Here is a 12,021-nt window from a genome sequence, read left to right as displayed (position 1 = left end):
CTGTTACATCCTTAATGATGTCACTCTCGTAAAAACAAAAGCAAATGAAATAATGACTGGTCAATCACATTTATATATGTATGTGATGTCCTTCAACAAACATACATTCAACGTAAATGAACAGACATTGGGAAGAAGAAGAAGAAGTAAAATAATATTTTATGGAATTGAAAGGGCATACTCACTCAGGAAGTCAAATGTCATGTGTAGGTTGTATTGTCCATTTGGGCACGTCCAACATGTCACAAGGAAACGTTTGCATTTAAGAGTCTGCATTACACATAACCATGGAACAACGTCAACACACCATGGTTGATTTGTTTGACAAAGTCACAACATTGTTGCCCGTGACGTACAGGAACACATTCGGACGTGTTTTTGTTTACATTTACTTTGTTTACAAACATTGGAGTAAAACAAGATTATATTTTGGTTCTGATAGGGTACTACAGTTGAACTAAGCTCATTAGGCAGTTATAAGTTATATTCTTCAAGAATCAAATGGGTATATACAATGTTGGAAGCACAGAATTGTCTAGAATGTCATTGTATCCTGTAGCGTTAGGATTTCCCTTCACTGGAACTAAGGGGCTTAGCCCGAACCATGAAAAACAGCCCCAGACCATTATTCCTCCTCCACCAAACTTTACAGTTGGCACTATGTATTGGGGAAGGTAGCATTTTCCTGGCATCCACCAAACCCAGATTTGTCCATCAGACTGCCAGATGGTGAAGCGTGATTCATCACTCCAGAGAACGTGTTTCCACTGCTCCAGAGTCCAATGGTGGTGAGCTTTACACCACTCCAGCCGACGCTTGTCATTGTGCATGGTGATCTTAGGCTTGTGTGCGGCTGCTCGGCCGTGGAAACCCATTTCATGAAGCTCCCGATGAACGGTTCTTGTGCTGATTACGTTGCTTCCAGAGGCAGTTTGGAACTCTGTAGTGAGCGTTGCAACTGCAACAGCGCTTCAGCACTCGGCGGTCCCGTTCTGTGAGCTTGTGTGTCCTACCACTTCGCGGCTGAGCCGTTGTTGCTCCTAGACATTTCCACTTCACAATAATAGCCCTTACAGTTGACGGGCAGCTCTTGCAGGACGACCTGGCTTGTTGGAAAGGTGGCATCTTATGACGGTGCCACATTGAAAGCCACTGAGCTTTTCAGTAAGGCCATTTTAATGACAATGTTCGTCTATGGACATTGCTTGGCTTGGGCTAGATTTTATACACCTGTCAGAAACGGGTGTCGCTGAAATAGCCAAATCGACACATTTGAATGGGGTGTCCACATACTTTTGTTAATATAGTCAACAACAACAAAATGGATGGATCAGCTGTAGATTGCCCCTTCAAGAAACAGCTAACCATCATGGCTTGTTCTGAGGCATCGTGTTTGTGCAAATGTAGCCGTGTGATGTTGTTCCCCTAGATTATGCACCAAATTGCCAGATTATGCAACAAGGACCGATTCAAATAGGCCAGGTCAAGAGGGGATGTTAATAATTTGATGATAATAATAATAATAATTCAGTGTATTTTGTTTTTTAATTACAGCTGCATAGCTAATGTTTTTCTTTGGTGTACAACTACTTTTTCAATGTTGTACATACATGATTGCATACGTGATTGTAAAAGTTTTGTATATTTTGGTTTCGCGGGTTATCTGTATTTCCGTACCCTCTTATTGTTCTCTTTTGCCTGACCTTCGGCTAGCGAGGTATGTTGTCCTTGGCTTCGAAATGGTTTAATATAAAACCGTCATAATGTCATACAATATACTGTTATGCAACCATACGTTTGTTACAATGTGGATAATATAAAGATTTATGTTAACAAGTTTCACAAAGCTCCCTAACTAGGGTATCTATTGTAACTTGTGAGTACTTGGGACAGTGTTTGAGTGAGTGTCCGTGTGCTTGCGTAGGTGCCTGAGAGCTAGGCAAGGGTTAACATAATGTGTGTTGTCTCTTCGTGTGCAGGTATGTCTTTATGTTGTCTGAATGATGTTCTGTATCATTTTGCTTGTATTGTATGGTGTGCTGTTGTGCATTGAATGTGGGCACACATAACCTGTTATTTCATTTTGCCTGACCTTCGGCGAGCAAGGTGCCTGAGAGCTGTAACTGTGCCAAGGGTTAACATAATGTGTGTTGTCTCTTCGTGTGCAAGGCAAATAAAAATAATTTGACCAGCAGACCTCCAGTTGTGGCAGCGTCCTAATTAAAAGTACACAACGCAGAACGAACCACGCTACACAACTACAGCACAACTGAGAAATGCCCAGGGTAAAAGCACCGTAACGTCACGGACACAAAGCCAATGCAATGGACTCACATTCAGATGGAAGGATAGATTCTTAGTTGTTTCATAAATCAGACCTGACCAATAAGGTCTAGACTGTGTCTGGAAATGCACGATCTTAAGTAGAGGACCAGGCAGGCAGATAACATTGACCTATTGTCATTGAGAGAATGTGGTCGACTCTGGTGCTCAGTGTGACAGCTCCCACCACACCACAACAATAACACCATTTAGATAACAGAGTCGGTCTTATCCACCCGTTTGAGGGCCTGTTGCATCCCGATGGCGGACAGCTTGCGGTTGATGTTGCGATAACGACAGCGCAGCAGGTTGCTGTAGGTGGTCCTCAGGTCCCTATTGAAGAAGGCGTAGATGAAAGGGTTAAGGAGGGAGTTGGCATAGCCCAGCCACAACAGGGTCCTCTCCACCCACAAGGGCACACAGCTAGGGCAGTCCGCCCTGCAGATGAAGGGTCTGGCCGTGGACAGTAAGAAGAAAGGCATCCAGCAGACACTGAAGGCTCCTACCACGATCCCCAGGGTGGCTGCTGCCTTCTGCTCCCGCTTGAAGATGGACGTGTTCCTCCGGTTGCTCCTCACGAGCCGGGAGAACCGCTCCTCCACCTCCCTGTGGAGCCTCAGAGCGGTCGACACACAGTCCACGCTGTCCTCTTCCTCCTCCTGTTCCTCCATGGCCTCCTCTCCCCCCCGCGCCTCCTCCTCCCCGACCCGCGGGAAGCCCGTGATGGTGTGCTTGGCGGCACTGAGCTTGGCGGCGCGGTAGATGCGGTAGTACATAATGAGCATGACGGATACAGGGATGTAGAACGCCACTGAGGTGGAGTAGATGGTGTAACCAAAGTCCTGGCTGATCAGACACACCTTGTTGTCGTTTACGTTCTGGGCCCAGCCGAAGAGGGGGGGCAAGGTGATGGAGGCGGACAGGAGCCACACGGACACCACCATCTTGGCCATGCAACAGCCATTCTGTCTCACAGGGTAGGTCAGAGGCTTGGTTATGCCCAGGTACCTCAGAACGGACAACAAAATAAGCATATAATTAATTAGCTGTAAACAACAAATGAACTGTTTATACATACAGATACATATTACTGTAAATACATTGGATGAACAGCAAGGAACTGGGGCGGCAGGGTAGCCTAGTGGTTAGAGTGTTGGACTAGTAACCCCCGAGCTGACAAGGTACAAATCTGTCGTTCTGCCCCTGAACAGGCAGTTAACCCACTGTTCCTAGGCCGTCATTGAAAATAAGAATTTGTTCTTAACTGACTTGCCTAGTTAAATAAAGGTTAAAAAAATTTTTTACAAAAAAAAAACTTCCAAAGACAAACATTGGGGAGTAATTCACACCAAAATAACTATAGCAATTCACTATGAAATTCAATTCACTATGAAAATATCAGTGTTCATTTGTTTTTTAAATTATTTATTTTATTTAGTAGCCTACACGTAATCTTCCTGTCTGGGTTGGCGCCCCCCCTTGGGTTGTGCCGTGGTGGAGATATTTGTGGGCTATACTCTGCCTTGTCTCAGGATGGTAAGTTGGTGGTTGAAGATATCCCTCTAGTCGTGTGAGGGGCTGTGCTTTGGCAAAGTGGGTGGGGTTATATCCTGCCTGTTTGGCTCTGTCCGGGGGTATCATCGGATGGGGCCACAGTGTCTCCTGACCCCTCCTGTCTCAGCCTCCAGTATTTATGCTGCAGTAGTTTATGTGACGGGGGGCTAGGGTCAGTCTGTTATATCTGAAGTACTTCTCCTGTCTTATCCGGTGTCCTGTGTGAATTTAAGTATGCTCTCTCTAATTCTCTCTTTCTTTCTCTCTGAGGACCTGAGCCCTAGGACCATGCCTCAGCACAACCTGGCATGATGACTCCTTGCTATCCTCAGTCCACCTGGCCGTGCTGCTGCTCCAGTTTCAACTGTTCTGCCTGCAGCTATGGAATCCTGACCTGTTCACTGGACGTGCTACCTGTCCCATACCTGCTGTTTTCAACTCTCTAGAGACAGCAGGAGCGGTAGAGATACTCTTAATGATCGGCTATGAAAAACCAACTGACATTTACTCCTGAGGCTATATAAATAAATTTGATTTGAATTTGATTTGATACACCAATTGGTGCCCACATGGGCTTATAAAACACGATTTCATCAAGTATGTGTGCAAAAAACAGGACACAAAAATGTAAGACTCAATTTAACAATTAAATGCATAATTAACCGCCATATTAAAACGGCGTTCACCTTGTCACACGACACAAACAATACGTTTCCTTCTATGTGGTCCTTCTGTAGCTCAGTTGGTAGAGCATGGCGCTTGTAACGCCAGGGTAGTGGGTTCGATTCCCGGGACCACCCATACGTAGAATGTATGCACACATGACTGTAAGTCGCTTTGGATAAAAGCGTCTGCTAAATGGCATATATTATTATTATTATGCAGGTAATAGGCATTGGAATGACACTTACCTGTCTATGCTAATTACGCACAGCGTCATTATGGATGCAGTGCAACACATCACGTCCATGGCAATAAAAACATTGCAGAAGACTTGGCCAAAAACCCATTGCCCCCCAATAAGGTCCGTTATACTGACAAACGGCATAACTGCTAGCGCGACTGAAAGGTCGGCAACCGCCAGAGACACGATCAGATAGTTGGACGGCTGCCGCAACTTTTTCACGAAGCACACTGAAATCACCACCAGCAAGTTCCCGCAGATAGTAAACAGCGTGAGCATGGTGAGAATCCCTCCAATAAATACCTTCTCCACCTTGTCGTAGTTCAGAATTTGCTCCCCACACCGAGTCCCATTCTCCATCAGCAGAGTTGAAGACTGCGAAGTGGCGGATACTGCCTCCGCCGCCTCTTGCGCAATCTTCAGCAAGTGTGCAACGAGCGCCTCCGAAATCATATTTGTTGCACCGGGCTCTTTCGCTTTCTCCATCACATAAGATTTCATGTTGCTGTTGTTGAAAGTTCCATCTGCATCCACGAACATGCTGGTTGGTTTTTATCCATGAACTTGCAACCCCGTAAAATGACATAGCCTGTAGGCCTACGCACAGATGTGCATGTGTGATGTAAATGACTCATCTGCATCCTCCGCGCAGAGCGCACATTCCTAGTAGTAGGAAACACGCAAATTGCTCTATTCTAAGAACATTATTCATCAAGCAAGCATGTTATCAAAAACGACCTTAAAACGTTTCTCTGTGAACATCTCTGGTCACCACGGAGAAATAACAGCTCCTGCGGCCGTGTCAGTGCAATTATACGCTAACTGATTGACAAGTGACGTCAGGAACACCTAGAACGTTGGAGTCGTTCTAAATGTCTCGCTGATTTATTCAAGACATTGAACAAGCATGACGTTATCTGAATAGCCAACCAATCCAATGCGGCTATGGACAATAACGGATGGGGGGGGGGGCGTATCAACATACCTTCATTGGCAACTAAATCAGGTGTTGTAGAGTAGGTCTACTAATTGTAATGCTACAATATGGCCACAACAACATCATTTAACAATTTTTTTTTTAAAGACATACATATATATATATATTGTCGTAACCCTTTTTGGAACAGTAGCTAGCATAGAGTGTGCAGAGCTGTCATCAAGGCTGGCAAAGGGTGGCTACTTTAAAATAGATTAGGATTGGATTTGAACACTTGTTGTTGTTGTTGGTTACTACATGATTCCATATGTGTTATTGCAAGGTTTTGATGTCTGCACTATTATTCTACAATGTAGAAAATAGTAAAAATAAAATAAATACAGACAAATCCTGGACTGAGTAAGTGTGTCCAAACGTTTGACTGGTACATTGTTGTACCCCTTATTGGAGCAGTAGCTAGCTGGTGTGCCTAGGGGCTAGCAGAACAGGGTTTGAGACCTGCGTACAACTGCCACACTAGTGTCAGAAGTGGGATGGAGCCTTTGATGGCCATGGTGTGTACATGTGAGGAACCTGTTGTAGAGAGGGTGGGGACAGCTCACCTGAACGGCTCAGCTCACCTGAAAGGCTCAGCTCACCTGAAAGGATCAGCTCACCTGAACGGCTCAGCTCACCTGAAAGGCTCAGCTCACCTGAAAGGCTCAGCTCACCTGAAAGGATCAGCTCACCTGAAAGGATCAGCTCACCTGAAAGGCTCAGCTCACCTGAAAGGCTCAGCTCACCTGAAAGGATCAGCTCACCTGAAAGGCTCAGCTCACCTGAAAGGCTCAGCTCACCTGAAAGGCTCAGCTCACCTGAAAGGATCAGCTCACCTGAAAGGCTCAGCTCACCTGAAAGGCTCAGCTCACCTGAAAGGCTCAGCTCACCTGAAAGGCTCAGCTCACCTGAAAGGCTCAGCTCACCTGAAAGGATCAGCTCACCTGAAAGGCTCAGCTCACCTGAAAGGATCAGCTCACCTGAAAGGCTCAGCTCACCTGAAAGGATCAGCTCACCTGAAAGGCTCAGCTCACCTGAAAGGATCAGCTCACCTGAAAGGCTCAGCTCACCTGAAAGGCTCAGCTCACCTGAAAGGCTCAGCTCACCTGAAAGGCTCAGCTCACCTGAAAGGCTCAGCTCACCTGAAAGGATCAGCTCACCTGAAAGGCTCAGCTCACCTGAAAGGATCAGCTCACCTGAAAGGCTCAGCTCACCTGAACGGCTCAGCTCACCTGAACGGCTCAGCTCACCTGAAAGGATCAGCTCACCTGAAAGGAAGTGGTTAATGTAGCGACTTTAACTCAACACCTAGCGACCTTGTCAAGAGGTTCGGACCTCTTGGTGTAGCGGTTAAGATGTTGGCCCGACAGTTGCTCGACCCAGGTTTGAGTCCCAGTCAGGGCTGCCCCTCCCCCTCTCCTGAATTCATTATTACAACAGGTAAATAGTTAGGTATATGTAATGGCGGTGGCAGTAGCCTCGAGGTTACCAGTTTCAATATCCCGTATGCTACCTACTGCTGTTGTGCACTTGACCCGTGTGTGTGTGTGTGTGTGTGTGTGTGTGTGTGTGTGTGTGTGTGTGTGTGTGTGTGTGTGTGTGTGTGTGTGTGTGTGTGTGTGTGTGTGTGTGTGTGTGTGTGTGTGTGTGTGTGTGTGTGTGTGTGTGTGTGTGTGTGTGTGTGTGTGTGTCAGCGTGGGTACATTATCTGTGCAAATGTACCAATAAATGAAGTACAGTAATCTGATTGACACCTGCTCTCTGGATCACAGCTAAGTATGTCATGAAGTACATTTATCTGACCTGTCCCTGTATTAAATGGGGTTTATCTGACCTGTCCCTGTATTAAAGGGGGTTTATCTGACCTGTCCCTGTATTAAAGGGGGTTTATCTGACCTGTCCCTGTATTAAATGGGGTTTATTACATTTACATTTACATCTGACCTGTCCCTGTATTAAAGGGTGTTTATCTGACCTGTCCCTGTATTAAAGTGGGTTTATCTGACCTGTCCCTGTACTAAAGTAGGTTTATCTGACCGGTCCCTGTATTAAAGGGGGTTTATCTGACCTGTCCCTGTATTAAAGGGGGTTTATCTGACCTGTCCTGTATTAAAGGGTGTTTATCTGACCTGTCCCTGTATTAAAGGGGGTTTATCTGACCTGTCCCTGTATTAAAGGGGGTTTATCTGACCTGTCCTGTATTAAAGGGGGTTTATCTGACCTGTCCCTGACCTGTCCTGTATTAAAGGGGGTTTATCTGACCTGTCCCTGACCTGTCCTGTATTAAAGGGGGTTTATCTGACCTGTCCCTGACCTGTCCTGTATTAAAGGGGGTTTATCGGACCTGTCCCTGACCTGTCCTGTATTAAAGATGGTTTATCTGACCTGTCCCTGTATTAAAGGGGGTTTATCTGACCTGTCCCTGAATTAAAGGGGGTTTATCTGACCTGTCCCTGTACTAAAGGGTGTTTATCTGACCTGTCCCTGTACTAAAGGGGGTTTATCTGACCTGTCCCTGTACTAAAGGGGGTTTATCTGACCTGTCCCTGTATTAAAGGGGGTTTATCTGACCTGTCCTGTATTAAAGGGTGGTTATCTGACCTGTCCCTGACCTGTCCTGTATTAAAGGGGGTTTATCTGACCTGTCCCTGTATTAAAGGGGGTTTATCTGACCTGTCCCTGAATTAAAGGGGGTTTATCTGACCTGTCCCTGAATTAAAGGGGGTTTATCTGACCTGTCCCTGAATTAAAGGGGGTTTATCTGACCTGTCCCTGTATTAAAGGGGGTTTATCTGACCTGTCCTGTATTATTCATAAGACTAAAGGTACCAGGGCCCGGTCTTTTCAAAACCTTTCAAATCCGGTTCAGAATTATCTGGAATCTGTTTTTTGTTTATTTGTTTTGATTCCGTAGTCCCTCTTTTTATTTTTTTCTATTAATATATTAATATTAATATGCATTTTTTTAAATTTATCAAATAAAATTTATTTATATAGCCCTTCGTACATCAGCTGATATCTCAAAGTACTGTACAGAAACCCAGCCTAAAACCCCAAACAGCAAGCAATGCAGGTGTAGAAGCACGGTGGCTAGGAAAAACTCCCTAGAAAGGCCAAAACCTAGGAAGAAACCTAGAGAGGAACCAGGCTATGTGGGGTGGCCAGTCCTCTTCTGGCACATTTACAGAACTAAATATATAATATAATATGAAGATCACAGAATCTGGATTCAGTGCTCTGAACAGGCCTCTCCATCTACTGAACAGGCCTCTCCATCTACTGAACAGGCCTCTCAATCTACTGAACAGGCCTCTCCATCTACTGAACAGGCCTCTCCATCTACTGAACAGGCCTCTCCATCTACTGAACAGGCCTCTCCATCTACTGAACAGACCTCTCCATCTACTGAACAGGCCTCTCAATCTACTGAACAGGCCTCTCCATCTACTGAACAGGCCTCTCCATCTACTGAACAGGCCTCTCCATCTACTGAACAGGCCTCTCCATCTACTGAACAGACCTCTCCATCTACTGAACAGGCCTCTCCATCTACTGAACAGACCTCTCCATCTACTGAACAGACCTCTCCATCTACTGAACAGGCCTCTCCATCTACTGAACAGGCCTCTCCATCTACTGAACAGGCCTCTCCATCTACTGAACAGGCCTCTCCATCTACTGAACAGGCCTCTCCATCTACTGAACAGACCTCTCCATCTACTGAACAGGCCTCTCCATCTACTGAACAGACCTCTCCATCTACTGAACAGGCCTCTCCATCTACTGAACAGGCCTCTCCATCTACTGAACAGGCCTCTCCATCTACTGAACAGGCCTCTCCATCTACTGAACAGACCTCTCCATCTACTGAACAGGCCTCTCCATCTACTGAACAGGCCTCTCCATCTACTGAACAGGCCTCTCCATCTACTGAACAGACCTCTCCATCTACTGAACAGGCCTCTCCATCTACTGAACAGGCCTCTCCATCTACTGAACAGGCCTCTCCATCTACTGAACAGGCCTCTCCATCTACTGAACAGACCTCTCCATCTACTGAACAGGCCTCTCCATCTACTGAACAGGCCTCTCCATCTACTGAACAGGCCTCTCTCTCCATCTACTGAACAGGCCTCTCCATCTACTGAACAGGCCTCTCCATCTACTGAACAGACCTCTCCATCTACTGAACAGGCCTCTCCATCTACTGAACAGGCCTCTCCATCTACTGAACAGACCTCCATCTACAACAGGCCTCTCCATCTACTGAACAGGCCTCTCCATCTACTGAACAGGCCTCTCCATCTACAGGCCTCTCCATCTACTGAACAGGCCTCTCCATCTACTGAACAGGCCTCTCCATCTACTGAACAGGCCTCTCCATCTACTGAACAGGCCTCTCCATCTACTGAACAGGCCTCTCCATCTACTGAACAGGCCTCCCATCTACTGAACAGGCCTCTCCATCTACTGAACAGGCCTCTCCATCTACTGAACAGGCCTCTCCATCTACTGAACAGGCCTCTCCATCTACTGAACAGGCCTCTCCATCTACTGAACAGGCCTCTCCATCTACTGAACAGGCCTCTCCATCTACTGAACAGGCCTCTCCATCTACTGAACAGGCCTCTCCATCTACTGAACAGGCCTCTCCATCTACTGAACAGGCCTCTCCATCTACTGAACAGGCCTCTCCATCTACTGAACAGGCCTCTCCATCTACTGAACAGGCCTCTCCATCTACTGAACAGGCCTCTCCATCTACTGAACAGACCTCTCCATCTACTGAACAGGCCTCTCCATCTACTGAACAGGCCTCTCCATCTACTGAACAGGCCTCTCCATCTACTGAACAGGCCTCTCCATCTACTGAACAGGCCTCTCCATCTACTGAACAGGCCTCTCCATCTACTGAACAGGCCTCTCCATCTACTGAACAGGCCTCTCCATCTACTGAACAGGCCTCTCCATCTACTGAACAGGCCTCTCCATCTACTGAACAGGCCTCTCCATCTACTGAACAGGCCTCTCCATCTACTGAACAGGCCTGAAGAAAGATACCTTAATTAGAAATAATACTCTGTATATCCCTTAGAAGTCAGTTGATTCATTTATTAGAAACATATCAATATAACAAAATCAAAATCACATTTTATTGGTCTTGTACATATATTTTGCAGATGTTATCACAGGTGAAACATAATGCTAATGTTTCTAGCTCCAACAGAGGCGTAATACCGAACAATACACAGACATCTATGGTTACTATGGCGACATTATGTATATTCACCCGGCAGCCTCTGTTTTGATTGAACTCCGTTTTCCAATCAGAAATATGTTTTATGACTGGGGATGGTTTTAGGACTCATTATTGTAGTCTGTATAAAATGTGGGATGTGACCTCTGTCTTTTAAGAAGAAAGCTGCGCTCTCTTTATTGTTTTACAAAGCAGACCTACAGACACTTCCTCTGTGGCGCAGCGTTCTAAGACACTGCATCTTAGCGCTAGAGGTGGCACTACAGACCCCGGTTCAATTCCAGGCTGAATTACAACCGACCGTGATTGGGAGTCCAATAGGGCGGCACACAGTTGGCCCAGCGTCATCTGGGTTTGGCTGGTGTAGGTTGTCATTGTAAATAAGAATTTGTTCTTAACTGACTTGCCTAGTTAAATTAAAAACTCCCCCAACATCCTAAGAAATATCCAAGTGAGCAATGTCAGAGTCTGGTACATACATACACACATACATACATACATACATACATACATACATACATACATACATACATAATTTTCAGAGGCAACCTGGAGGATTTCCCAGTCTGACCAATCAAAACAATCTTGAAGCAGAGATTCTGATTGGTCAGACCAACTACTCACCACATACCTATACTGCAGGCAGTTTAACATAGTTACCGTGACATTTATTGGTTGATCATCTATATCCACCCTGAAGCCACCGTTCTAGTCTTGATCATCCTGATTTTTGGGCATCAAAACTATCCTTTGAGTTTTGAAAAACAGAAAAAAAACGACATTCAAGCCCGATTGAAAGATCAGATTACCAAATCCTTATCCAGAGGGTCAGAATCTTATTTTTTTCAGTTTTGTAAACCCAAATTCTAACATTTAAGCCTATCTGACTTGCCCAAATCTGATCAGATCATTTCAAATCGGCCAATTTCTCACAATACCTAAGTAAGTCGCTCTGGATAAGAGCGTCTGCTAAATGACTTAAATGTAATGTAATGCTCAGGGAAATATGTA

General features: G+C 45.6%; 1 protein-coding gene across 1 annotated transcript; it reads right to left on the bottom strand.

Annotated features, from left to right (window-relative positions):
- Positions 1-976: 976 nt before the first annotated feature.
- On the bottom strand, positions 977-5,543 carry LOC124039396 (5-hydroxytryptamine receptor 7-like). The gene is made up of 2 exons (XM_046355360.1): positions 4,788-5,543; positions 977-3,330 (listed from the first exon to the last, which is right to left on the bottom strand). Exons 1-2 carry the CDS (start codon positions 5,318-5,320, stop codon positions 2,532-2,534), a joined length of 1,332 nt encoding a protein of 443 aa, XP_046211316.1. The 5' UTR covers positions 5,321-5,543; the 3' UTR covers positions 977-2,531.
- Positions 5,544-12,021: the final 6,478 nt, after the last annotated feature.

The sequence above is a fragment of the Oncorhynchus gorbuscha genome, linkage group LG07, assembly GCF_021184085.1.
Source record: "Oncorhynchus gorbuscha isolate QuinsamMale2020 ecotype Even-year linkage group LG07, OgorEven_v1.0, whole genome shotgun sequence".
NCBI classification, from domain to species: domain Eukaryota; kingdom Metazoa; phylum Chordata; class Actinopteri; order Salmoniformes; family Salmonidae; genus Oncorhynchus; species Oncorhynchus gorbuscha.
Note: the sequence above shows the minus strand (reverse complement) of the source record. Positions and strands in the feature narration are given on the sequence as shown.

What these genes read in the sequence shown, in the direction of transcription:
- LOC124039396 (XM_046355360.1), bottom strand. Translation starts at nt 5,320, where the DNA reads ATGTTCGTGGATGCAGATGGAACTTTCAACAACAGCAACATGAAATCT. An exon ending in TGCGTAATTAGCATAGACAG is followed by an intron (nt 3,331 to 4,787) that starts GTAAGTGTCATT and finishes GTCCGTTCTGAG; the next exon opens with GTACCTGGGCATAACCAAGC.